Source organism: Frieseomelitta varia, unplaced genomic scaffold, assembly GCF_011392965.1.
Source record: "Frieseomelitta varia isolate USP_RPSP 00005682 unplaced genomic scaffold, Fvar_1.2 scaffold_152, whole genome shotgun sequence".
NCBI lineage: Eukaryota > Metazoa > Arthropoda > Insecta > Hymenoptera > Apidae > Frieseomelitta > Frieseomelitta varia.
In genome coordinates, this window is record NW_025109217.1 from 1,378,100 (window position 1) to 1,405,157 (window position 27,058).

Sequence of the window (27,058 nt, forward strand, 5' to 3'; positions counted from 1 at the left end):
CTAAATATAAGACGTGACGCCACAAAAAGACAATAGCTAGTACTCTATATTTTCATAAGAAAATATAATATAGTAATATAATAAAACATAGTAGTAATATACATGAGCTACTACGCAAGTTAAATATAATAATAATCTAAAAATACAAAAGTTTAATATAATAATTAAATAGAAATATAATAATAGCATTGTAAAAGTAACATTGTAATGGTAAAATAGAAATATAACATAAATCATGTGCCATGAACTAGAGATAATGGGATACATCAGTATCCTCGGGCATGGATTGTGTCGAATGTTGTTACCGAGGAACGCAATTTCTCACAAAAGCAGAAACGAAAATGTAAATATTGTAAGGTAGAGAGAACACGTAGATTATCAGATCGTCAATATCCTTGGGAATGGATTATCCTGCTAGGTGTATTATAACCGTGGAGCGCAATTCCTCGGAAATAGAAAAACGAAAATGTAAATACTGCCCCGTCGCCTCGAGGCAGACAGGTTCGAATATTCATGCTCGTCAGTCGTACGGTAGCTATCGAAAGTGTAACATTCGTGTGAAATACAATCGGTATAAATGCGTATCAATATTTGTGGGGAAAAGTGAACAACACGCGAAATTAATATTGAAATTGAACGAAGAATGTTATTCCGTAACGAAAACAGCTTGACAAAACAGTTAACAGAAGTCGTAAAGTGATGATGAATTTACTAAAAGATCCCGATTATGGAAAATCCCAATTATGGAAAAGGGAAATAAACGTGCTATAATACGTCAAATTCAAGCTGAACTGCGAGGCACGTTGCAGAAAAAGTTAAAGTCATGACAAACGTTAATGTTGGACATTTTTTAAAGAATCGTGAACATCTGAAACAACGAAAATTGCATCGAAAAATCTGTAGAAGCTATTTGCAATCTGCAGAGGAACATGAAACAGTTTGTATGAAAAAGAAATGGCGAAGAGTCATATTGACAACGACGAAAAGACATTCAACTTAGACGCACCTGATGTTACTATTATCATGATTCACGAAAGGAGCAACAACTTCCGGAGTCATCGATCCGTAGGAGGCAACAGTATAGTGATTTGAGGAGATATTGATTACTGAGGTAAGATGGAAGTAAAATTTATTTCTGGAAAATTAAATGATAAAAAGTGTATAGCAATATACAGTATAATGTATAATATCAATCGTTTTAGTATAAATAAAGTGAATTGACACGTATGTGACACGAATTGCCGGAAATAAGTACATTTTTCAAAGCGAAAGTATTGTCTTAACGCAAATGCAGTAAGACAATACTTTACGAACAAAAGCATTCGGTCAGTTAAGTCTCTGGACTTGAATTATAGAAAATTGTTGAGGAAATATTAAAAATATTAAAATTGAAATTATATTGAAATATAATTGAATTATATTTTATATAATATATTATAAAATAAAATTGAAGGCAATTTGTGAATATTAAAGAATTAAAATAATGTATTGTGGATGAGTGGGAAGAATTAAGCCAAAAAATCATTAAAAAACTGTATAAATCTTTACCTCAATGAATGACTATCGTTATTAAATGCAAAAGAGGTCATGTCAAATATTAAACAATGATCAAACCCGTTTCTTTCGTTTCTATCCATTGTTTCTCACAATGTGCTATCATTTTCAATATATAATCCCGCTAAATATTACCATTTTTCTATTTCTCTTTTCTATTTTCTTTTTTCTTTCCTTAGTAACACAAAATGCATTGCGAAAATTTTAATCCATGTTTTTTACATACATTGATAAAAGCACTACGAAAGAAGAATGCATGTGAAAAAGATTTTGTAACATTCGTTTGATAAAAAGGAGTTTAACCTCTCGCGTTGGAACGTGCCACGCACGTCGAGAATTTCTTGTTCCAAAATTGTAATATTTTCTCAGTTTTCAAGTATATTTAAGTAAAACAAAATAGGCAAAACAAATAATAAATTTGTTACTTCTTCGATAATTTCTATCCAGTGATATCATACCGACGAGTTCGAAAAGAAAGCGACGAATTATATGCATGCGGTGCGGTCACTCGTTATGGTCCGCAATCAGTTGCGCAAGTGGTTAATATTTTATATTTATATTACAGTTAAAATTTATATAATATTATTTATGTAATATAATATTTATATAATATCAGAGTAATATTTTATATTTATATTATATAGTTAAAATTCTCGGTGCTATCTTTTCGTCGCGGGTTACGAGTTTTGACGAACAAGTTCGTTCGTAACTTTAACGTGCATCGAATATAGAAAAAACAGCCATGTTGCAATCGAAATTATCTTGCAGCAAGACTTGCAATGGGGATTTAATTGATTTCTATTTGATTGGCGATTGGAAGGAGGGAGGGGAGTGCACGCTTTTAACGCAGTGAATAATAAAATGCCAATGTTCCTTTTGACGGGGAAAATCTATTTCATTGCTCGGTGTTATAATAAAAGATACAAAGTTATCTTTTCATTTTTTTTTTTTTTTTTTCTTCTTTTTGTACGATGCTTCGCATTTCAACGACTTCGCGTATGTCGAAGTATGATTCCCCCCATCGCGTCAACGTTTCCCTTACACTCTCCTTCTTCAAACAACAGAAAAGACAGAATTTCTCTTCCGTTCGTAACAATTTGTACCGTTCGTTCACGCGCGTAGTCATCAAAGATTACAATTACAAATCACAGTTGTAACAATCCAACTCTTTTTCTCCGCGAACGGTGATATATATATATCGATCCTTGCTTGGAATTATAATCTTCGAGGTTCCTCGTGCGATTTAATAATCTCCTCTTTCCGTGTTCTCTCCTTCGCACGATCCCCAAACGCCACTAGCCGCCCCGGAGAACGAAATGGTGGTGTCGTTAACCGAACAGGTCGAGTGTGAATCCTGATATTGGTCGAGCCCAGGTTGAAGTTCGCCCTTAAAGCGATTTATTTATTGTCTACCGTTCATGGAAGAAGTTTATATTGAATTCGCGTGCTCGCGTTAGCCGGCCTAGTTTCAAAATTCCCCGCCATTTATATCGCCAAGTTCCTCCCTGACTCTTCCCTCTCCCTCCCACACCATCTTTCTCGCATCCCCCGTTTTCTTTCTGTCAGCCTTGTCTTCCCCCTGTGTGTGTTCCAGTTTATTATTCTAAAGCGTCGTACGGCGGACTATCGAATTGCACTTCTTTTACAATCCTTTTTTATTGATTGTTGGTAACTCCGTTGGCATTCGCGGCTGCAAACGACCGCTTCACGATTGCTAAGAAACAATTGGAATAAACATTCGAAACGTTCGGCTCGTTATTAGAGATACATCGTATATAATCATTCGCTAAGAATGGGCTAATTCTGGTAATCCGGCGTGAAAAAAATCGACTTCTTTGGGATTTTTTTTCTAAGGAAACCACGATACATTTTGGTATGCAGTTTACGCGCACAGATTTATTCATACTTAGAGTATTTACAATTTTTTTTTTTTTTTTAGCGAAATTAATGAAAGTTGTGATAAATTATATAGTCTTAGGTAGAGCATGTTTTTAAAAACGGGTTCGAGTGGCTGGCGTGATTCCGGTCCACCTGGTTATTTGAAACTAAAAAAACCAGAATGCATCTTAATTAGTATAAATACGGCTATCGCACGAGCCACGGAAACGGCGAAATTTCGAAAATTAAAAAAATGGCAGCATCTTGAAGTTAAAATATGGATTTTCTGTGATTTTTGTCTTTTGAGTGGTAAAAGAAATAAAAAAAAAAATATTAGATATTAAAATCCGTGGTTCACGCGATAAAGGTACGTTCGGTGAAGACCTCCTTCAAATTTCAAGTGAATCGGTCAACTAAAACGTGAGATATCCCGTCAGCCAGTTTAAAAAGTATGGATTTGAGAAAAACACGTATGAAGTTCTTGTTACCCGTTGTACAAAAATATTCATACTTACAATCAATCGAGCAGTACTAAAAATAAAGTACTATAAAATAATAATAATATAAAAATAAATGATAATATTATAAAGTAAAATATTTTTTGAGAAAAACACGTTTGAAGTGTTTGTTACCCGTTGTACAAAAATATTCATACTTACAATCAATCGAGCAGTACAAAAAATAAAATACTATAAAATAATAATAATATAAATAAATAATAATAATAAATAATAATAAAATAAATAATAATAATATAAAATAATAATAAAATAAATAATAATAATATAAAATAATATTGTATATTGTATTTAATATTGTATTTAATATTAAATTATTTGTAGAAATAAAATAAATAATAATAATATAAAATAATAATAAAATAAATAATAATATAAAATAATAATAAAATAAATAATAATATTTTTTGAGAAAAACACATTTGAAGTGTTTTTTACCAGTTGTACAAAAATATTCATACTTACGTTGCGAGCAGTACACCGTTTCCTTTAAACATCTTAATAACTTTGCTAATTTTACGAATTCAAACAAATCCTTTTACATAGACATTTTCGAAAGCACATACTTTGAGAAAATGTGAAAAAAAATTGATTTTTTTAAGCCGAATTACCAGAATAAAATCTTCTTAAAAAAAAGAAATACAATCTAGCGGGAACGATTCAAAGCTACTGGATGAATATTCCAACGATCGACTCGTCGTTCGTATAGTGAAATTTCGCTTGATGTAAATTTGTTGGAGTACAAATAGTTTATGCATTTTCGTTATACGTTCTACAGCTGAAAATAAGAGCAACGCAGCCAATTAGGTAAAAAGTCCAGAAATGCTTCATTAAAATGTTATAACAGAAATATGAAATGTAAAGCTGTGCGTATATTTTTGTGCGCACTTTGGAATGTCATCGTCGTTTTTATCGACGCAAAATTGATGTTGAAACGCTATTGAATTTATTGTGGACAGAATTTCACATCGACTTTATTGAATTCCATACAGTTTCGATTTGCCTCGCGTAGATGTTTCATTGGTTTTCAGAGCAAGTCTAATCGTCAAGTCTAGTGACGTCATAAAACATTTACAATATTTCATTTTTATCTACTGCGTTATTATCACGATGTCAAATATTATTTTAAGATACAATAGTTACTATCAACTTAACTTTATATTGGACAAATAATCGTTGAACGAATCTGAGAAAGATTTTCGATTAATAATGCAACTCTAAATCAATTTCTTTCATTTCACTTTATTTCACCAATAATTATTATAATTATTGTTTTCGTTTATTTAGTAATTTTAAAAATGGGCCCACAGATCCATTTAATTCATTTAAAAATTAATATTTACAAAATCAAATTTTCATCCTTATTTTTCAATTGGAGATGTATTGATTATTATTTATTATTCTCAATTAACTTTTAAAATCTTTATATTCTTAGAGATTCAGATTAATTTTAATATAGTCAACTTCCCTTGTCTTATCCTTTCATTTTATATTTTTGTTTCTTCAACGAACCATTTATGAACGTTTTGCTGTATAATAACATTTTAGTCTTATTTTTAGACATTAGAACGTATTGGCGATGTCTGAAGATTAAAATTCGAGACATTCTGTATAATTAGATTATAATAAAAATTCATTTTGCTAGCAATTTTATCGTTTATAGAATATGAATTTAGATTCAAATAAATGGATTCAATCGGCGAGGGTCCATTTAATTTTCTCAGTTTTGGTTTAACTGTCCGAGTTTATGTTTAGTTTATATTAAATCGGTAAATGAAAATAAAATTTTCACCGCATCACTGGAAGCGTACATATATCTTCAAATAATCAATACATAATACAATCATTAATTCAAAATTAAAAGACAAGCGGATGGGAGGTGATTCCCTAAAAAAATATAGAACAATTTCCATTTTTTTGATTTGAGGCTTCTTTCTCGAGAAAATTAATTTCGAAGTTTGAGTCCAGACAGAAAAGTTAATTAACTAATTAAGAGAGTAAATCAACAACAAGATATTCTGTATGCGAAAACTAGTAAAAACAATGTGGAATAAAGTTTTTCTGCAAGATGCTTCGTTCTCGAGAAGATTGAATTTGAAAATTTATCGAGTACGCGCGTGTCAAGGTTTATTTTCTTGAAAATAAAGATTCAAATGAAACAATAGTTTGCTCTACATTCTTCTTTTAGTTTTTGCACGTAGGATCAATCAATTCGCGCGTCGCGAAAGAATCATGTTAAAATATGTTTATCTCAATTCAATTTAAATTTTACTGTGAGTGAAGAAATATTTCGTTTGCTATTGGAGACAAGCTTTTCGAAATCTGGCAGCCTCGAATCTGTCAGAACAAACTGGCCGCGTATTGGTCGCCGGATGTCATCCGTATATTCGTCCGCCACTTCAAATCAGTTTTAATTTTTCGTCCGACGTGATATGATTGGAGCTGCGTCTTCAATCGGTTGACGAATATTGATCGCCGAGCGAATTTCAATAAAACGCAGTTCTCTGGAACTGCAATTTCAATTTCGTGAATTTGACTGCTCATCAATTATAAATAAATACCTGCGAGTTATAAATAAAAACGGTATAGAAGAATGTTCGAGGTACTTTCGAAATTTATTTTCTCATATCAAGTCATGAATTGAGATAGTCCCGATTTGAGAGAATAATCAGAATCAGAATTCGAATTTTAAGTTGAATTAATTACAATTACAGTGGTTGTTCATATAGAAATATAATAAAAGAAAATGGAGTACAGTATCTTCTTTTGAAACAATTTGTTTTAATTCCCCATTTGGCACTGACTTAATCGATCCAAGAATCAATCCATGACACGCGTCACGGAGATACGAAACCGGTTGTTAAAACACGCAGCCAGCGAGACCGATCAATCCGGACGTACACGGACGACAAACAATTCGTTCGAATACACATCTAGCATAACTGTAACTGTAACCGAAACGATTCCACGTTCGTTCGAATCTCGAGTCCGTGCAAAAAAAAAAAAAGAAAAAAAGAAAAAAAAATGCGAGAAGAATGGTTTGAACACGAACTTTAATGTCGCTTGAATGGTAGTTCAGAACCGTTCCCAAATTTGTGACAAACGTGATCATCGCGAACTTTAATTTCAAACTTGGAACAGATGACACCATCACGACCTGAAATTAACAACTTACGTGAATCGCGTCCACGAGAAGGGACACGTTAGATTTCGCACAGCGATAGAACTGTATCTGTACGCGTGTGTGTTTGTGTACATTTTGTTTGTACGCGTGTGAGTATTCTACGTAAATGATATATACAGGCTGGGTCATCATATATTGCCATCTAGATTTACGTCAATTATTAATTCACGTAGCGAAAAATGTTTCAGATGAAATTGAATGGTTTCGAGAGAGGTACATTTTGATGATACTAGTTTTCTTTCAGGTGGACCTGTAGAGGACATATGAAGGTCATTAACGGTTTTTTAAATGGAATCATATATTTTTTATTGCATCAGTTGATGCACCTTGATATTATTTATAAAAAAGTATTAATCTATTTATGTTAAAAAATCATTAGTTCAGGAGATATTTTAATTTCAATGTTTTTAGGAAATCATGACCCCTTTGTTAATGTTGTCATGACTTTATTTACAGAAAAGGTTCAATGTGACGACATTTTCTGAATCGATAGATTAATAATTCACTCGCATTGTGTAATGTATCTGGTGTTATTTTATTACACTCAGTGATGATACGATCCCTCATATTGTAGTCGGAGGCTCACAATCAGCATACACCTTATTTCCTAAGAACGTTTGAAATTAAAATATCTCCTAAACTAATGATTTTTTAACATGAATACGTTAATACTTTATAAATAATATTAAGGTGCATCAACTGATGCAATAAAAAATATATGATTCCATTTAGGAAAAAAAAAAAACGTTAATGACCTTCATATGTCCTCTACACGTCCACCTGCAAGAAAACTAGTATCATCAAAATGCGCACCTCTCGAGACCATTCAACTTAATTTGAAACATTTTTCGCTACGTGTAATAAGAATTGACGTAAATCTAGATGGCAGTATGTGGTGATCGAATGGCGATGGCAATGTGTGTATAATATATACACATTTCGCGGAATGTAAATATTTTCTCCTTTATTTCGTCAACGATCTACGTGGGAGGAGTGAACAATGAACGTCGATCACTCGAGAACAAGCTAATTACATAATGCGTGTGAGCGCAGTACCACTTCCGGCGGAGTATGGCTCCTGGCAAGAGCCACCCTTTTTTTTTTACGTTCGTGAGTTACGTTCACGCACTTCGACGAATCACCAGCACGACCTCGGCTGAACACTCACCTAAATATCCCCTCCCCCCTTCCCTCCATTCAGCCGTGTCCATTATTAATCGTTCACGCGTGGCCGAGCACGCCAATTAGCCAGCTTGTTAAATCAATAAACAATACAAACGTTGGAAAATTCACTCGTCCGGTGGATGAGATGATGGTTGGGGAAAAAACCCCCCCCCCCCCCCGGCTCGGCCGAATGCTTTTTTTTTCCCCCGTGCCTCAATTCCTCTCTCTGACTGGATCGATGCCGACTTCCGGTCCGTTCGATCTCTTCCCCTGGACACGGTTCGTTATTCAAGCTCGTGCCAGCCCAGGCTCGAGCGTGCGTACGGTGTACCTATACGTAGGCATATACATATATATATATATATATAAATATCCGTGTACGTGTCCCCGTGTACATGTATCGTTCGTATATTTTATTTCACGAAGATTTAACCGGTTTAACAGTAACAATAAACGACAACAGCGATCGCGATACGAGTGACTTTCACGGTATAATAATGAACGATTGAACGAAGACGACAGCGACGGTACGATATATCGGGTGTCGTAAGTAGTCGGATAATAGGCAACGCAGGTTTTTTTTTCTTTTTTTTTTTTCTTCTCGGTAAATGGCGCATTTATAAACAGTCCACCCCAGTGTATCGGTATATCGTGCGATATCGCGCACCGTGCGCATCGTGCACGTGTGATAAACGGTAGTTTAGCCTAAACGTACGTATGTACATCACCAGCCCTTCCTCTCGTCCTTTCCTCTCTCGTCGTCGTGATCCTCGCTCCTTCAGGGGGGATCGCCTTGGACGTCGTTTGACTTTTAGTCGCGTGCGACGAGTTGAAGGAAGTGATGGCTTGCTCACGAACGCCGAAGAGGATCGAAGAAGATCGAAGAAGGCGTATTCGTAGGAACCGGCAGAGCGTGCACAGAAGAAAGAACCGGAAGTGCCTTCGTTAAGCTGGCTCTAGTGATTTTCCTCTTGTCACACAGACATACACAGACATACACACACACACACACACACGTATGCACATGTACACACATTCTTCGCTTTTCGCCCCCTTTTTTTTCCACGGCTGCTCTCCTCTGACAGAGGTGCAGAACCGTTTTTCCGCCGCACTTGCAGACTCGGTAATAATATCCCCTTTTTATTAGCGTGGATTCGCGCTGTTCACTCGCGTCGCGGTCCTTCCTCAGCTGGCTCGGTGGGCGGCGGTGGGTGGGTGATGGGGGAGGGGGGAGGGGGGAGGGGGGGCTCTCTATCGGTTGGCCGGCCGCCAGGGCGCCGCGTTCCCTCAAATCTGAATTACAGAGCCCGCGATACGGTACGTCTCCTCTACAGCTGCGCTACTTGCTCGTTATTAGTTTTGCCCGATGTGTTCGACGTCAGGGAGATCTCCGTCACGCCGACGGACGTCTGCACCGCGGCCGTCAGCGCGCTCTGAAGAGGCATGCTCTCGCTGGTCAGCTCGCATCCCGTGTCTAGAACATGTACAAATCATGCCCCCAAATGGGCGTTTCTTTTATCTTACAGTTCTGTTGACGTATGGGTGTAATTCGAATTAGGAACGTTTTCTTTGGGGAGCAGTTGAGGGGTTTTTTTTTTTTTTTTAAGTTGGTTTGCAGGTCTGTGTAAATATAAGGAGGAAGAGTTTCACGAATTTACTAGCTAGTGTTTTTCTCGTAAGTGTGAGAAAAGAATGAAAGAGTGTGGGCGTAATTCGAATTAGGAACGTTTTCTTTGGGGAGCAGTTGAGGGGTTTTTTGTTTTAAAGTTAGTTTGCAGGTCTGTGTAAATATAAGGAGGAAGAGTTTCACGAATTTACTAGCTGGTGTTTTTCTCGTAAGTGTGAGAAAAGAATGAAAGAGGAAGAAATAAGCAACATGATGATGTATGAAAGGACTAGTGCAGATAAATTTCATACATCATTGCACTGTATGTATTGTATTTTGTATTTGAACTTGAGAAATAGTGCAGATAAGTTTCATACATCATTGTATTCCTCTTTCGTTCTTTTCTTTTCTCGTACTTAGCGTCTAGAGAAACGCGAGTAAACTGTGGAACGTATGATGCACAGTAAGGAACACACGCAACGATGAAAAATTTTTGATAATTTAAACTGATACAACTTCGTAAAAAGACAAGAGTCCACTTGGTCTCGTTTTGAAGCGTAAAGCTTCTACTCTGACAGTCCTGAGTTCGTTTTCTCTTCTTTTCTCAAAGATGACTTTATATCATGCAACTGGCTGGGAAAGTTAGGATATTTCTTCTTTTTGAACGTTGTAAAAATTCGAACGTCTGTAGAAACATTAAAAATAATTTCGTTAATAGATCCACTATCATTTTGAATATCTAAAGAGATCGCTTACTTAATGTACGTTTTTTTTTTATTGAAAAATACAAGAAACCCCAACGTTTCGTCATTTAATTTCAATGTTTAAAGATCAATAAAATTATACAAGTTTTAAAAGATGAGAGTGAACAGAAAATTTCAATTTCCAAGATTTGTCATGGTAAATTTAGCCGTGATAAAAAATTTTTTCAGTGTTTTTGGATTACATATTGTATATATAATATAGATTATACATTATATATAAATAAAATAAAATATATTATATATCATGTTTATTGAATATATATTTAAACATATATATATATATACATGTACAGTATATATTTCTTTTTATAAATACACTGAAAAAATGCGCCTATAAATTGCAGATGCAACTTTTTTTATAAATGGAATCATTTGTTCCTTTTATTATAGACCAATTCGTCGCAACAATCTACATCAAAAAAGCTGCCAGTTTTAACAATATTAAAAAACATTAATAACTCGCGGGATATTTCAAATTTTTTCTTTATAAATTTACTTTTAAATGTTAGTGTACTGAAGCATTTATAAGCATATTTATAAATGGCAATGTACGTATATTATAGCTTGGAATTATACAGAGTAGGTCATCACATATTGCCATCTAGATTTACGTCATTATTATTATATATGTAGCGAAAAATGTTTCAGATGAAATTGAGTGGTTTCGAGAGGGACACACTTTGATGATACTAGTAGGTGGACGTGTAGAGGACATATGAAGGTCATTAACGTTTTTTTAAATGGAATCATATATTTTTTATTGCATCAGTTGATGCACCTTGATATTATTTATAAAAAAGTATTAATCTATTTATGTTAAAAAATCATTAGTTCAGGAGATATTTTAATTTCAATGTTTTTAGGAAATCATGACCCCTTTGTTAATGTTGTCATGACTTTATTTACAGAAAAGGTTCAATGTGACGACATTTTCTGAATCGATAGATTAATAATTCACTCGCATTGTGTAATGTATCTAGTGGTATTTTATTACACTCAGTGATGATACGATCTCTCATATTGGCCATTGTAGTCGGAGGCTCACAATCAGCGTACACCTTATTTCCTAACAACGTTTAAAATTAAAATATCTCCTGAACTAATGATTTTTTAACATAAATAGGTTAATACTTTTTTTTGTGCATCAACTGATGCAATAAAAAATATATGATCCCATTTAAAAAAACGTTAATGATCTTCATATGTCCTCTACGCGTCCACAAGAAAACTAGCATCATCAAAATGTGCATCTCTCGAAATCATTCAACTTCATCTGAAACATTTTTCGTAAATAATAATGACGTAAATCTAGATGACAATGTATGGTGAGCCACCCTGTATACTAATTGCCGAAAGAATCACTCGACATTTGTCTCAGATAAACCAGCGTCCTCGCATCAGGTCTAGACTACATACACAGTTTCGTTCGATCTTTATTAAAAAAAAAAAAAAAAACTCGCAGCACTCTTCTGGAGAACGTCACCAGTGACAGTTATAGTTCCGCCAACTTGACGCTTTAATTTGCAACATTATGCATCACGCCGTGTGTATGTATGTATATCGACTCGAGCGATTATGGTACACGCTGTGCTATTTAGTCGATGGAGTCTTCTGAAAGTCGACAAGGAAGGTTTTAATGGCAGAGTGGAGTACCATTTACGATCGGCTAGGGTTATTAGGTTGAATATCGTTTTCAGAGGAGGATGTTACGACAGCTGGCGTGAAATTTATTGACCGTTAAAGCTCCATTAACGCTCCCGTTAACGCCTCGCTCTCTCCACCCTTCCTCGCCCTCCTCTTTAAAGACGGGAAACGTCATTTCGGCATAAGTGGCAAATTCATTTTAAGCGAACCGCCCTCTCTCGCGCTTTTCGTAAATCCTGGACACTTCGCGTCGTGCAGACGCGATTGCAGACAAAACGTGAAACGAAAAGAGGGGGCGGGAGAAGAGGAAACGACGAGATTTGAATTGGAATTGACGTGCTTGTTTGCGAAAATCGCGGTAATTCCGCGGGGGGGAAACAACGACGCGGTGTCGTGTAATTAGGGAAAGTTCGTAGGTATTTCGCAGTAGGTGCAACGGAAAGTCGGGAATGGAAGGGGAGGTGGGGCTCGTTTTGCAGGAAGGCAGTTTGAACTTCCCGAAACAGCACTCGGAAATGAAAATTTCCACTATTAGTTTCGAAACTTAACTCCCGGAGTTGGAAAGAACAAACGCCGGGGCCGGCCATCGTGCCCGACCCTCCCGCGATCGTTCGAGGTTTGAATCGCTTTAATTAGAATTGATATTTGTATAGGTGACCGCCTCTTTATTTTCTCGCGATTAATTTATATCTATATAGCAGTTCCCTCGCGACTAATTAAAATTCCTAAAAAATTAAGATTAAAAAGGGAAAGTGATTGCAGCGTTATCTTTAACCTTCCGTCATTTTTAGGATAAAATTTGATATTTTTAAAGTTATATTTTTATATTTTATATTTTATATTTAAAGTCATATTTTTGTATTTTATACTTTATGTTTAAAGTTATATTTTTAAAATTATATTTTACTTGGGATAAAATAAAAAATAATAAATTATTTCGATCAATCTTGTTACTGTTATATTTAGAAAAATGTAACTTTTACGAAAAAGTAAGATTTTTATTTTAATGTGAAATTCAGACATATCGTTTTTAAATAATTCCTTATTTGAGTTAATTTAGTTATTCAAATAAAATAACAAATAATCTGTATTTATGACATGGTTGAAAATGTTGATACACTGGGATTAGAAAGTATTTTAGATATTACTTCAATGAAAATTTATTCAGATACAAAGTAGAAAGTAAAATAAAGAGTTAAACAAAATGAAATAATCTAGAGAAAAATTATTTTCGTGTCCAAATTAACTAACGTATAATTATTTTAAATAACATCTAACTAGATATAATAAGATATATTATCTAATTCATCATTTGAGTAATGTTTATACATAATAAAGCAATAATAATAATAATAATAATAAAGTACTACAAATAGTATACTAATAATACTAATAATAAAATAGTATAATAGTAATAGTATAATAGTAAAATAAAGTAATTATTAATAATAATATAATAAATATTGAATGAATTGAACAATACTCTGTATCTACAGATTAAAAGTTACATATCCACATTTCCAAAACTTTATTTCATATATTTATTTTTCTGCTGTTGTACATCAATTCAACACTTTAAAAATATCAAATGATCTATCTATAATATAACTTTTGGAGAAATTAAATTAATTAGACTTAACTAATAATCTCTTTCTCTCGTAAATAAACGAAATTTTGCTCATGAAAGACTAACTCGTCGACCTTAAAATTGTCAAACATATCGAAATACATTTCAGATTTCATTGTTTTGTAATCGCTTTCAGTAAGACTTATATGGATTTTCATTAACACGAATTTTTCACACTGTAGACTGCAAAATTCCTAAAAAAAAAAGTACTTGACAAAAAATACGGGGCGGTTTTTGACTCAAACAGGATGAAAAAATACGCGTGTAGAGTTTTCTGTTGCCACGTGACGATTGATCGTCGACATTTATAGTAAAAATAATCTATGTCGCAGCAAAAAGGATTTTAATCTATCGAACAGTAATTGTTTCTGTGCTTGTTGCGTTAATCTGAGTAAAATTTTCCAAATAAATGCCTATACTTCTTACGTTTATTTTGTTTTAAAAAAGAAAGAAATTTTCCAAATAAATACCTATACTTCTTACGTATATTTTGTTTTAAAAAAGAAGGAAATTTTCCAAATAAATGCCTATACTTTTTACGTTTATTTTGTTTTAAAAAAGAAGGAAATTTTCCAAATAAATGCCTATACTTCTTACGTTTATTTTGTTTTAAAAAAGAAGGAAATTTTCCAAATAAATACCTCTACTTCTTACGTTTATTTTGTTTTAAAAAAGAAAGAAATTTTCCAAATAAATACCTATACTTTTTACGTTTATTTTGTTTTAAAAAAGAAGGAAATTTTCCAAATAAATACCTATACTTCTTACATTTATTTTGTTTTAAAAAAGGAAGAAATTCTCCAAATAAATACCTATACTTTTTACGTATATTTTGTTTTAAAAAAGAAAGAAATTTTCCAAATAAATACCTATATTTCTTACGTTTATTTTGTTTTAAAAAAGAAAAAAATTTTCTAAATAAATACCTATACTTCTTACGTTTATTTTGTTTTAAAAAGAAAAAAATTTTCCAAATAAATACCTATACTTCTTACGTTTATTTTGTTTTAAAAAAGAAGGAAATTTTCCAAATAAATACCTATACTTCTTACGTTTATTTTGTTTTAAAAAAGGAAGAAATTTTCCAAATAAATACTTATACTTCTTACGTTTATTTTATTTCAAAAAATAAATCCATTTGTACTTCTCTATATTCTTACTATATTTGTCTGATAAAAAAAAAAAAAAAGAGAAACAAATGATTAAACCATGGAGTAAACACCTATCGCGATAAATGCAGTGAAAAGGTCGAGCGATGAAGCGAGGGAAGGGTGGGAAAGTCGGGAAGATTGACAGCGATGTCGAAGCCGGGTGCTAAAATGGCCCGGTGTAAAGAGGAAAGGGATCTAAAATTACGGTCGTATCGGTCCAGACACGTGAAACAAGAGTCGCGCGGACGTATCGATTGTTTGCGGTTAAAAAAAAGCAGTTAAGGAAGACCGCTGATGGAAAAGAGTTAAAAGGCAGAGAGGCGGCCGAGAGAAAAGAGAAAAGAGAAAAGAAAAAACCAGGAGAGGGATGAAAGGAAAGTTAAAAAAAAAAAAAAAAAAAAAAAAGAAAAAGAAATGACGATAGAAGAGAGAAATGTTATTTCCCTGGCGTTGAGATACTGATCGATGGTGCGAACAGGGATGAGTTCGACTATCCCCGGATAGAGCGAAAAATGTCGATCGTAATTAGCGTTAAGAGATTCGATCGCGGCAATGGCATATTTCCCCTTATGGAATATTAGCCGCGTGTTTCGGCTCCTCTGGTAACGAACGGATAATTAGTACGCAGTTAATAATACATTCTGGCTGATCGATCCGGCAAGAAGCAGCCATGATTTTAGGTTGCGTGAGAGCCAGTCCGGTGGCCATCAACGACCAGCCTTCAGCCTCCTTTGGCCACAATATCAGGGATCTTGCTCTAGTAACTAGACAGACTGCCGGATAAAATCGCGGAGGTATTTTAGAAACGAGCGAATTCAACGTGTTTGTTCAACCGGACTATAGTTTACTGTGAACATTATATATATAGGTATACACGTATAGCTTTAAAATCGAGAAACGAAGAGCAAACGATCTTTTTTCTATAAAATTTACTCTTTCTGTAAAAGATCAAAAATTCGTTTCAACGTTAATAATCTGCGTAGATCAATCTGATGTTTATGAAAGGGAAGCGGACACGCGTAGAAGCGTACGTTTGTGAGATTATTATGACCCACGAGTCGTCGCGAGTAGAATCGATCCTCCTCTAGTCAGCAGTCTGTCCAACGAATTTTCAATGCGGACTGCGAAACATTCGCCACTTAAGTCCTTTGGAAATTTAATACTCTGTAATATCCGGTAGGACATAGGGAGAGCAAAGGGGTTGCAGCAGCGAACCCACCCACCGCCTGACGATTCTTGCGAAATTCCATGTAAATTGCAGCCACAGAAAGTACCGCCATGTCGCGATGAAATGATTTTCTCTGATCGCGCGATTCATTAGAAAACCGACAGAGAAGATTGACAGAGAGCCTCGAGAAAGGTTAATTGTCGCGCAGAGGGGAAATACCTCTTTTCGAAAATAAAATTAATCTTTCTCGAGACTTGTGCGCGTTGTCAGCGAGTATTTTCTTCGTTTTGTTTTAAATGAAATTTTAGAAATATTAGTAAATTCGTATGCGGGAGAGAACAGCAATTTTTAAATTTTTTAAATGTAGAAATGTAAACTGTTCTTTACAATTTTAAAATTTTTTAAATGTAGAAATGTAAACTGTTCTTTACAACATTTGTTTTTCGTTTTTTATTTAATGGTTTCATTTTGAATGTGTGCTATTACTGTTTCACTACTTTTGTGATTAATTCTCGAGAGTTCTGAAAATTTAACAGTGAATTCTAATTTCCTTCCTTTTACAATATCGTTAATAAAGCGGCGATAAATAATTTTTCGGAAATGTCCGAGACAAGAAGAATAATGTGCAACAAAAATTTAAAGCATAATTAGTCTTTATTATTACTCAGAATATTAATTAACCAATTTCGTTAACGTTACAAAGAAAAATGTACTTTATCTTCGAAGCAACAACTGAGCATCTTGCACATTGAGAAGATCCTAGCAATTTTTCAAGATAAAATTTGAAAGGATGAGAAATAACAGAGTTGAAATAGCTCCGACAAATACCAGATGATGTATCATTTATCGATAAATATAACAAAGTTTCTACGTTTCAAGGCTACGAGTAAAAACGACGAATTTTTCTTTATTTCGTAAACGTGTAGGAAGAACAAAATTCTTTGAAAACCATTTGTGATTATCAATTTGAAACTCGTCGTTTGTTTCGCGAACGATTTCCTCCAGAAGGGCTTCCTTCAATTTCAAAGAACGTGCACGCGTTTACAGCAATTACGAAAGTGAGAAAAATTTGCAACCTGTCGCCAAGCACGATTTTCAATTTTATCTTTCCAAAGATCAGCAGACCCGACGGATGACCAGCTTGCTTTAGATCCCGTGAAACTTTCGCGTCTCGTGAATATAGCGACGAAAAGTGAGAACGGCCACGATCTCTTTCGCCCTCGTTCTTCCGTGACGGTTCCCTTAAGCGCGAGAAGCCCCGAAGATACTCCGAGAGGCAGAGATAAATAGACGTGACTGTGCCAGATCCAAGAATTAACTTAATAATTTAGCGCAGCATGAACAATTCCGGCCATTATCGTTCCCTCGGCCGTAATCCTCGGTGATTACACGCCGCCTGGCCTGTGTAACTGGCCCGTAATTACAATAGACAATGGTAATGGGGGGAATCGATTTCCATACGGAAATTGGACGAGGGTCGATTGATCGATCCACCGCCGGCAATCGGATCGGTATTAAGTATTACAGCCCGGAAAATATTACGATCACTCGGTATTACGACCACGATGGCTAATGGTAATTTCACGTTGACGCGTTCCAGACGTTCGCTGAACATTTCGCATCTTTAGTTCATTCATCGGGGTATTTATTTAATATAAATATTTATATAAAATATATGTTATAAACATTTTATATTTATATTTTATATAAATATAGAAATTTATATATATATATATATATATATATAGATTTTTAAATTTATATAAAATGTATTTTATAAATATTTTATATTTATATTTTATGGAAATTAATTTTATATTTCATTAAATATATTTAATAAAATTTAATAAAATTATAAAAATATTTAATAAAATACTAATTTAATATTTTATTAAATGTATTCTACTAATTCTATATTTTATTAAACATAGAAATTTATACATATATAAATTTTTATATTTATATAAAATATATATTATAAATATTTTATATTTATAGTTTATAGAAATATATATTACAAATATTTTATATTTATATTTTATAGAAATTAATTTTATATTTTATTAAATATATTTAATAAAATTATAAAAATATTTAATGAAATTATTATATTTAATTATTATTAAATTTAATATTTTATTAAGTATATTCTATTAATTCTATATTTTATTAAATATAGAAATTTATACATATTTAAATTTCTATATTTATATAAAATATATATTATAAATATTTTATATTTATATTTTATAGAAATATATATTTATATTTTATAGAAAATATATATTTATATTTTATAGAAATATATATAGAAATATATATTACAAATATTTTATATAAACGTCGGTATTTGAGAGCATGAAATCCCATAATCACAGACGAAGTGTATGAACTGATATCCTTTCTTTTCGTTTTCGAGCGATCGGTCGCGAAATTTCCGAAGCCGATCTTCAAAGATGTAAACGCGACGCCGATGCCGGAGGGAGGAAATTAGCGCCGAGCGTCGATTGTTTGCAATCTCCCTCTGCGGCTCCAGCTTTCCCTCTCTTTCCATCGAGGAGAAACTCGAGCACTTCGACGATGGATGAAGCATAATGCGGAAAATTGAAATTTTACGTGTCGACCCTCCTCTCGATCGACGCTCTTACAAGCCGGGATTTATACCCGGAGAATCGAGGTATAAACGATGATTCTTCAATCACATTAGACGTTATTCCCCTTGATAAAACCTTATATAAATAAAATCAAGGGTCGAGTTACGGGCTCATCGTCTTCGCAATGGGAAATATTGAGATTCGTTTTAGAGGATTCAAAGATGACCGATTTTTGATCATTGTAGCTAGAAATGGAATATAAAATTGGTCAATGGTTACTATTTGCGATTTTTAATGGTTGCAACGAGTAATTAGAAATACATTGGGAATTACAAAGATATAGAAGCATTTTACGTCAACTCAGAAGTAGGTTTTTTTTCTTTTGTAGCACGTACAGTTAATAATTGATTGTTAATAGCGTTGATAATAATTGTTATTAAACAGATCCTGTAAATCCCATTATTGAATTTTTTATTTTTTACCTGCTGAATTATCTAACTCTGTTACATTCTTTTTGTCTTTCACACTATTGAAACTCTTTTTAAATATTTAAATTAAAGCTATTAATTAACTTATTAATTAGAAATTAAACTTATTAATTTCGTTTGTTGTTTCAGCTTTTGGAAAAATTATATACAAAATGTCTCCTTTATTTTACATATATATATATATATATATAATCACATTTTAATAAGTTCTTTTTACATATAATAAAATAGTAACATGTGCTAATGTAAGTAAAATATAATAGTGTAAATAGTGCATTAATATATAAAATAGTGTATACAAGAAGGTTATTCTGTTACATTATAATTTAAGGACATTGAATTATAAGGACATTGAAATATTCAAATCTCAAGGTCACCTCTATCTTTTTTAAATAGAATCATATTTTTTTATACATTAATTAATTAAAGCTCGACATTAAACGACATAATATGTCTTGTGTATGTCTAAAATGATTAGTTTAGGAGATATTTTAAGTTTAACTTTGTAAAATCTATCATGTGAAAAATAGAGATCTAGTGATCATCGTGAAGATGCCCCCATCGATACAAAACAAGTTTTACTTCGAGCATTGTTTCAATTAATGAATAGTTGCGGAGATAATTGGAAAGATTAAAATGTGGGGACACCTTGTGTAAGATACAAAATTTTACTGAAAAATTAATGGAATATGTAAGATATTTTGTTTGTTACATTAATTCCATGTTTTGTAAATGACAAAAATTATCGTACAAGCTATTCTTTCACAAGCTGAAACAGGAAACGAAAACGATGAGGATAGATTTTTTTTCACGCTGAAACAGAAGATGGTTTAAAATACAAAAAGAATTTATTTATTTATGTTAAAATGGTTAAATATTATTCAATAGAACAGAAAAAATATATATATATATATAATTCTCAAATAATGAAATAAATATTAGAATAAATAATATATATAATTTAGTATCAGAAATGTTGTTAGTCTATCATTCAAAAATTCCATTAAACAATGATTTTTATCTTCTCCCATTAGACCCATTCGAGTTAGGGGAAAGAAACAGCGAATGTCGCAGATTTACTTTATTAAGAAAATTGAGTTTCAATATCTAGTGTACTAATAATGAAACTATTACAGCAAATATGTGTCTTACGAGGACATTTTAGGTATTATGACAAATTGTTATGATTTAATATTATGTTTAATTATATTGTATTAATTTCAAAATCACAAGTAAAGTGTGCTATAAAACGGTAAATCACAAAAAATGGACATTCCTCGTTTCCTTCTCTTACCTCTGATAAATCTCAGATTTATGTCGATCTTCGTAACTAATCGTGTCAGTCAATTTTATTGTTATTACACACCAATAACGTGATTATAACGCTATATTTTGGCCGAGATTATGTGATCCTAGTTACGGATATATAGATCAGTCGGTGTTACTATTATTATTATACTTTGGGCTTTATTACAAAGCACATATAAGGAGCTAAGTCTTTAATCTGTGTGTCACATTGTGAAATTTAAACTGTCATTAAAAGAAGATTGAAACACGCGCAGATAAAATATATGCGAGGTTTAAAAATACGCTCAAGAACATGGGTTTATAATAAATTCGTGACACATGTCCGATCGGTTATCTTAAAATAAAGTCGGGAAGATTCAAAACAAGATCAAGGTCGAGAGATTGCATTAGAGATTATTTCATTTTCGAGGAAATATCGGATTTGAAAATTAATCAAGTGCACGCGTACAGGGCTGAATCTTAATCGAATCAAAACTTTATTTTTCTCATTAGATCAATGGCTCGAACGAGAAAAATTTTTACATTTTCGATGTTCGTTCTTGTGCGTAGAACAACTTCCTCTTGATTGTCTATTTCTGTTTCGTTAGGAATTCAACAACTTCAAAGCACATTGACGAGTTTTCAAGTTTTCAGAGACAATTTATTTGTTTATTATTATATATTATTTGTTTGTATTATATATTATTATTTATATATTATTTGTTTGTATTATATATTATTATTTATATATTATTTATATATTATTTGTTTGTATTATATATTATTATTTTCTTGAAAATAAAAGTCTCTGGCGTTATTTCCAACCTCGATCTTATTTTGAATCATCCGTAAAGAATCTTCCTCCGACTTTATATCTGTTCGTACCATGAATTTAAATTCACAATATGTGTGTGTGTGTATGTGTTAAACTCAAAGATCGAAAATGCTCAGTGAACGTAAGAAACAACCAGAACGCGTCCTGATCTTGAAGAAAGATTCAAATCTGAGTCTCATTTAACTAAAAATAAGTCTGGGTCGAGTTAAATGTTTTATAGGATGGAAGGAGGCATTATGAAAATACCATAACGCGTTCTGGTCAATTTCTTTAACAACACGAATTTCGCGTCGTGGTAATTTTTAATCATTCGCGAACTTAATTTGTTATCCCGAAATTTCACTTTTGAACTCCTTCGAAATGAACTTTCACTTTTTCAATTATTTTTTCGAAATTTTAAGGCCGATTGTATATTAAAGTAGAGATTTCAACGAGTATTTCGGAGTATTTTTTAGATTTTTTTTTTTAAAGTAAAATAATAAAAAAAAATTTGTCATTTAGGCAAACCACTCGCGGAAAGTGCGAAAAACATGATTGCCCGCGGAGGGTTAACGTGTCAGGACGAGTTGTGGTTGTTCAAAAACAATTTCGCGTTGTAGTCGTTTCTCTAAAGTCAAAACGCGTTCTGGTCGTCTTTTTTTTCGCTTACTGAGCGTTTTCGGTCTTTAAACCTAACATATTGTATGAAATATTCAGAGTGAAATATACACTGTTATATTTAATACATGTAAAGACAATCCTGTTTAAATGTTATATCTTTAGTGATGTTGGCGAAAATATTTGGTGACTTTACACAAAATATTATTACAACATTTGTATTGTCTCTTTTATTTTGTTATAGTTAGTTGATCCAAATAATTAAAATAATTTCTAATCATTTTTCCATGAGACTTTTTCATTCTTTTTTTCTTTTTCTTTTTGCTGAAGCTAAATTACACAATGTTTTGTTACATTCTATCTCATCATTATATTAGAGATTAATAGTGCTTCATGATGTTCAAGTCTGATCTTCTCGTGAAAATTTTAAGATTGAAATTTAAAGGTGAATTTTACTTTAAGGTGAAATTTAAGTTGAAGTTTATTTAAATCCAATAATTTTATCCCAATTATTGCTACGATACCTCACAAGTTTCATTGAATACTTTGCAATACGTATTGACTTACTTCATTTATATATATATATATATAATTTATAAGTGCCACTCACTTTTAGTTATATATATAAATATACAAAAAATTTTCTAGGATCTGCGTTAGAAAATAATAAACATAATTTTATACAAAGTTTTATAGTATTGATCGGGAATATTTCGGCTGTGATATAATGAGATGCAACCATTATAGTTCCTAATCCCGTAATCCTAGACTTCTTACGTCGTCAATGAAATCTATATATATATATATATATATAATTTTAATAAAATCTTATAATTATAATTACTTTTTTTTTTATCATCTAAACGAAAAATTATCTATTCAAAGGTCGTGTAAATTGAAATCAAACTAAAAAAATAATCGAGCAAACTAAAAGTCGAAGTAATAAAAAGAAACGTCCGAGTAAATTAAAAAAACACAGTAGTGTCGAAAAATATTTTTACCCGGTAAATTTGATTATATTTTTTAAATCACTCAGAATGTTGGCGATATATATATATACAGCTCGACGAGATCAGTGAAGCGTGCCTTCTTTTTTTAAATTCTGGGACAGTCATATCTCGCAGCTGGCGGTTATTTTAATCAACAACGAAAGGGTTAATCCACGGAGCTGTTTCATAAGGGCTCGGTTCATAATGGCCCAGAGACGGGACAATGTTTTCCTCGGCGAGGATTGTTGTTTTGCCGTGGTAGACGCTTGAGGATCCAACAAATTGATCGACTTCGTGTCGCGATGAAGTGCAGAGTACAAAGAAAATACGACGTACGGTCGAGAGAGAGAGAGAGAGAGAGAGAGAGAAAGATAGAGAGAAAGTGGAGGAGGCCGTGGGTGGTACAAGGTGTTGGCAGCGAGCCGAGTTTCACTACCGTGTTTCGAGGCTTTCGTAATTTGCGATCGAGTCAGCGGATTCGGCGGCATTATTAGCCACCTTTGTCATCCCCGGGCTGATTCGAACCGAGAGGCGAAAAGTTCGCTTCTTTTAAAATGGAACACCGCGTATATTATATTTCGCGCGACGCAATCGATCGTCATTGTTCCAGTAGAACTGTTTGGCCTACCGTTTATAGGCTCCGGTGGATTCCGAATCTTAATTCTTTTTTTTTTTTTTTTTTTTTTTTTTTTTTTGGTAATTGCTAGACTGCGAATTTGTACGCATCTTTTAAATTTTTATAGATAAAATAATTAGAAGAATAAAATCTAAATGGAAAATTGATTCCTCTATGTGTTATTATGGTTATTGGTTTTCTTTGAATATTTCATATATGAATATTTCATATATGAATATTTCATATATTTCATATATGTTGCGTGTTTTCTTAAGTTTTTTCATAAATAAAATAATTAAAAGAATGAAATCTAAATGGATAATTGTTTCTTCTACGTATTATTATTTCTTTGAGTATTTCATGTATTTTAAAAGAAATACACATGTATTGTAAAAGAATGAAATCTAAATGGAAAATTGTTTCCTCTACGTGTTTTCTTCGAATATTTCGTATATTTTTATATATTGCGTGCATTCTTAAGTTTTTTTCATAAGTAAAATAATTAAAAGAATGAAATCTAAATGGATAATTGTTTCCTCTACGTGCTATTTCTTTAAGTGTTTCATATAATTTTATATATTATAAGCATCTTTCTACTCTGAAATTTTTTTATAAACGCATAAAAATCCGTTAATAATTATTTACAAAAAAGGGAGCCATCTCCGATTTTCTAAAGTGATTCTTTAAATATATACTCTAAGTAGTATAGTGAAAATTTTAGATAATGGTTATTGTTAATTCATATACAGAATTGGATTTAGATTTTTAGCTAATGAAATAAACAGATTTAATTTATACAATTACGTTTCTATTTAGACAGAAATTAATATTAATTTTGACAAAAATACCCAATTTTTTTTAGCAATTGACAAAGAAAATCTGAAATTCATCGTATTGACGAGTTTGATTGTTCTAGTGTAAAAATTTACTCAATGACACATAATTTTCCAGACAATACTTGTCTCACATTGATATTCAGACGCTAAATATTTGAACTATTGAAGTTTCATGAAAATAGATCACAAACCGGAGCTTATTTTGAAGTTTGAAGTCTCCGTTTCCAAAATACATGGTTCATTTTATTCTAAGAAATTTTTGCCACCGGCGAAAGTGTAAAATTATTTTCAGAGAAAACGAACTCACGATTATCATTTAAAATGAGACCAAATGGATCGTTAGATAATTCTTCTTTACAAAGTTATATCTCAGTTTAAATTCTCGACAATTTTTCATTGCCATTGATGCAGTTATGAACTTCAGTGTGTATATAAACTCATAAATAAGAATAAGTGAAGATTAGCGTCTAACGTTTCAAGTTTCTCGTTTCTTTTTGATTGGGTTACGGAATCAGTTTTGAAAAGAACTATAATTTATGTTAGAAATTAAAGACTGTTCCCTTTGAATTATTTTGATATTACTATCAATATCTTTTAAGCATCGTTGGACGATTATAAAAGTCTCCATAAAACGAGGTGCAAAACAATTTTTTGTCAATTGAAATTAGACAGATGTTTTTAAACAATTTACTATGCCATTTATTTAAAAACTTAGTATGTTATCTGTTGTATATTTGTTATATTTGGCGTGAAGATGAAAAAGTGCAAAATACAATGTCACAAAATTCGTCCCAAGATTTTTATCGAAATTTTCGTAAATCTCTTCTGAAATGGAAAATTAGTATGCTAAACTGATTCCAGTAATTCTCTCTTAACATGTAAATGAACAATGAAAAAACAAATGTTCCGAGATACCTACGTTTTTTGATTTCTTTTGAAAAGTCAAATGCACGAAATCCGGCATGTAACTAACTGTGCACCAAAGTAAGAAGTTGACTTCAGGCGCACGTTTGTGCTCGTATTTTTATTCAGATTATACCCGAGTTCTGCGTTACAGTGCGCTCTCTATGTCAAAAGCGATAAACTTTCGTCCAACTTTTAAACTTTCACGTCAGCTTCATAGAGAAAGTACAAAGTAGCCGGGTTCCTAGCTTGTTATGTTAGCCAAGTATTACAAGTTACTATTTCAGAATAACATAACGAAACAGTATAATTAGCAGCATAAATAGCGATTCGTGCGTTGATATTGTGTCTCTCTGACTTTTAAAATATTGAAATTTTTTGAACACTTGAACCAGAAAGGCGGAGTCACTTGCAGAACACTTATGAACAAAGGATCATAAATTCATAGAATACTTAAAAATTTTTTTTCCTTTATAATACGATTGCTAAATTACTAGATATTATCAAAGAATCATGTTGCAATCAAAATAAAAGCACAAAACACAAATTATTAATCATTAAAAAATGAATATTATGTACACGAATAAAAATTAAAGCTACGTATGTTACAAATCAATTTTTCAAACACTAACGAAAATCATTATGAAATTATATTGTCATTAAAATATTTTGATACAAAGTGTTATATAAAATTATCCAGGCATTCAGATTTTCAATAGAAACACACGAGATCAGTCGGTATATTACAAGTGTTCCCGACTTTTCGGCTAGAGAAGCTGCACTTCGAAGTAAAATTTCAGTCGAAATCCAGTCCAAGATCAACGCTGCTTTTTAATGTTCCTCGACACAAGACTATACTCACATTTGGTAATGGAGGAAGTGCCCGCGCTGCTCCCTTGCTTCTTCGACTTGTCACCCATCGTGACCTTCCTGCGGATGTTCTTGTCCGGTTGAAAGACGATGATGTACACCTTAGGCGAGTACAGGCAAACGAGCGTCACCGTGGCGCTCAGGCTGATTGCCACGCAGAGCGTGGTGATCTGGGTCTCATGCGCGTTTCCGGTCCCGAAGTAAATCGGCACGAACGCCAGCCAGATGATGCAGGTGGTGTACATGGTGAAGCCGATGAACTTGCTCTCGTTGAAGTTCTCCGGTATTTTCCGCGTCTTCACCGCGTACACCGTCGAGATCAGGATCAGCAACGCGTTGTACAGCTGAGAGAAGAGGAAACTCATGTCCTGTATGTTGCACTTGAGGATCACCTGCTTCCGGTCTGGATAGGAGAACCTCGTCCCCGGTGGTTCGATGATCATCCACACTAGGGTCAAAACTACCTGATACCGTGAAAACAGAGACACACAACGCGATTAGAAGTTTTCAAAGCGTTGTTTCCCAAATTCTACCGTTAGGTGCAAGAAAGGGTTTGGGAGCTTTTTGGGAGTGAAACACTTGGCCCTTAGTATCTCGTCGCGACACAAAGGCTGGGCCAAAAGTTTCTCTTCCCAGCTATTTTTTTTTTTTTTTTGTTTTTTTTTAACGAAACGTCAGTATATAAGAGAAAACTAATATCATTAATTTCAAATTAAACTCACGTTCAAACGTGATTTTTTTTATCATACAAGTTTAGAAGTTGTTGTAAAATGCAAATTCAAATC

General features: G+C 32.8%; 3 protein-coding genes across 5 annotated transcripts in view; 2 read left to right on the forward strand and 1 right to left on the reverse strand.

Annotated features, from left to right (window-relative positions):
- The window catches only part of LOC122535267 (protein lap1), an 85,265-nt gene that overhangs the window by 19,752 nt on the left and 38,455 nt on the right, over positions 1-27,058 (forward strand). The window lies entirely within an intron of this gene.
- The window catches only part of LOC122535380 (cysteine protease ATG4D), a 106,795-nt gene that overhangs the window by 8,149 nt on the left and 71,588 nt on the right, over positions 1-27,058 (forward strand). The gene's annotated exons all lie outside the window — the stretch shown is intronic.
- Positions 7,861-27,058, reverse strand: part of LOC122535312 (metabotropic glutamate receptor) — a 75,691-nt gene continuing 56,493 nt past the window's right edge. The window contains exons 6-8 of one of the 3 annotated variants that reach the window (XM_043666755.1): positions 26,266-26,737; positions 9,014-9,772; positions 7,861-8,629 (exon numbers count right to left, since the gene is read on the reverse strand). In XM_043666755.1, coding sequence (XP_043522690.1) covers positions 9,627-9,772; positions 26,266-26,737 — 618 coding nt within the window. In that variant the 3' untranslated portion in view covers positions 7,861-8,629; positions 9,014-9,626. Of the gene's footprint in view, positions 8,630-9,013; positions 9,773-26,265; positions 26,738-27,058 lie in introns of those variants that run through there. The other 2 variants (XM_043666763.1, XM_043666772.1) reach the window with 2 other exon arrangements.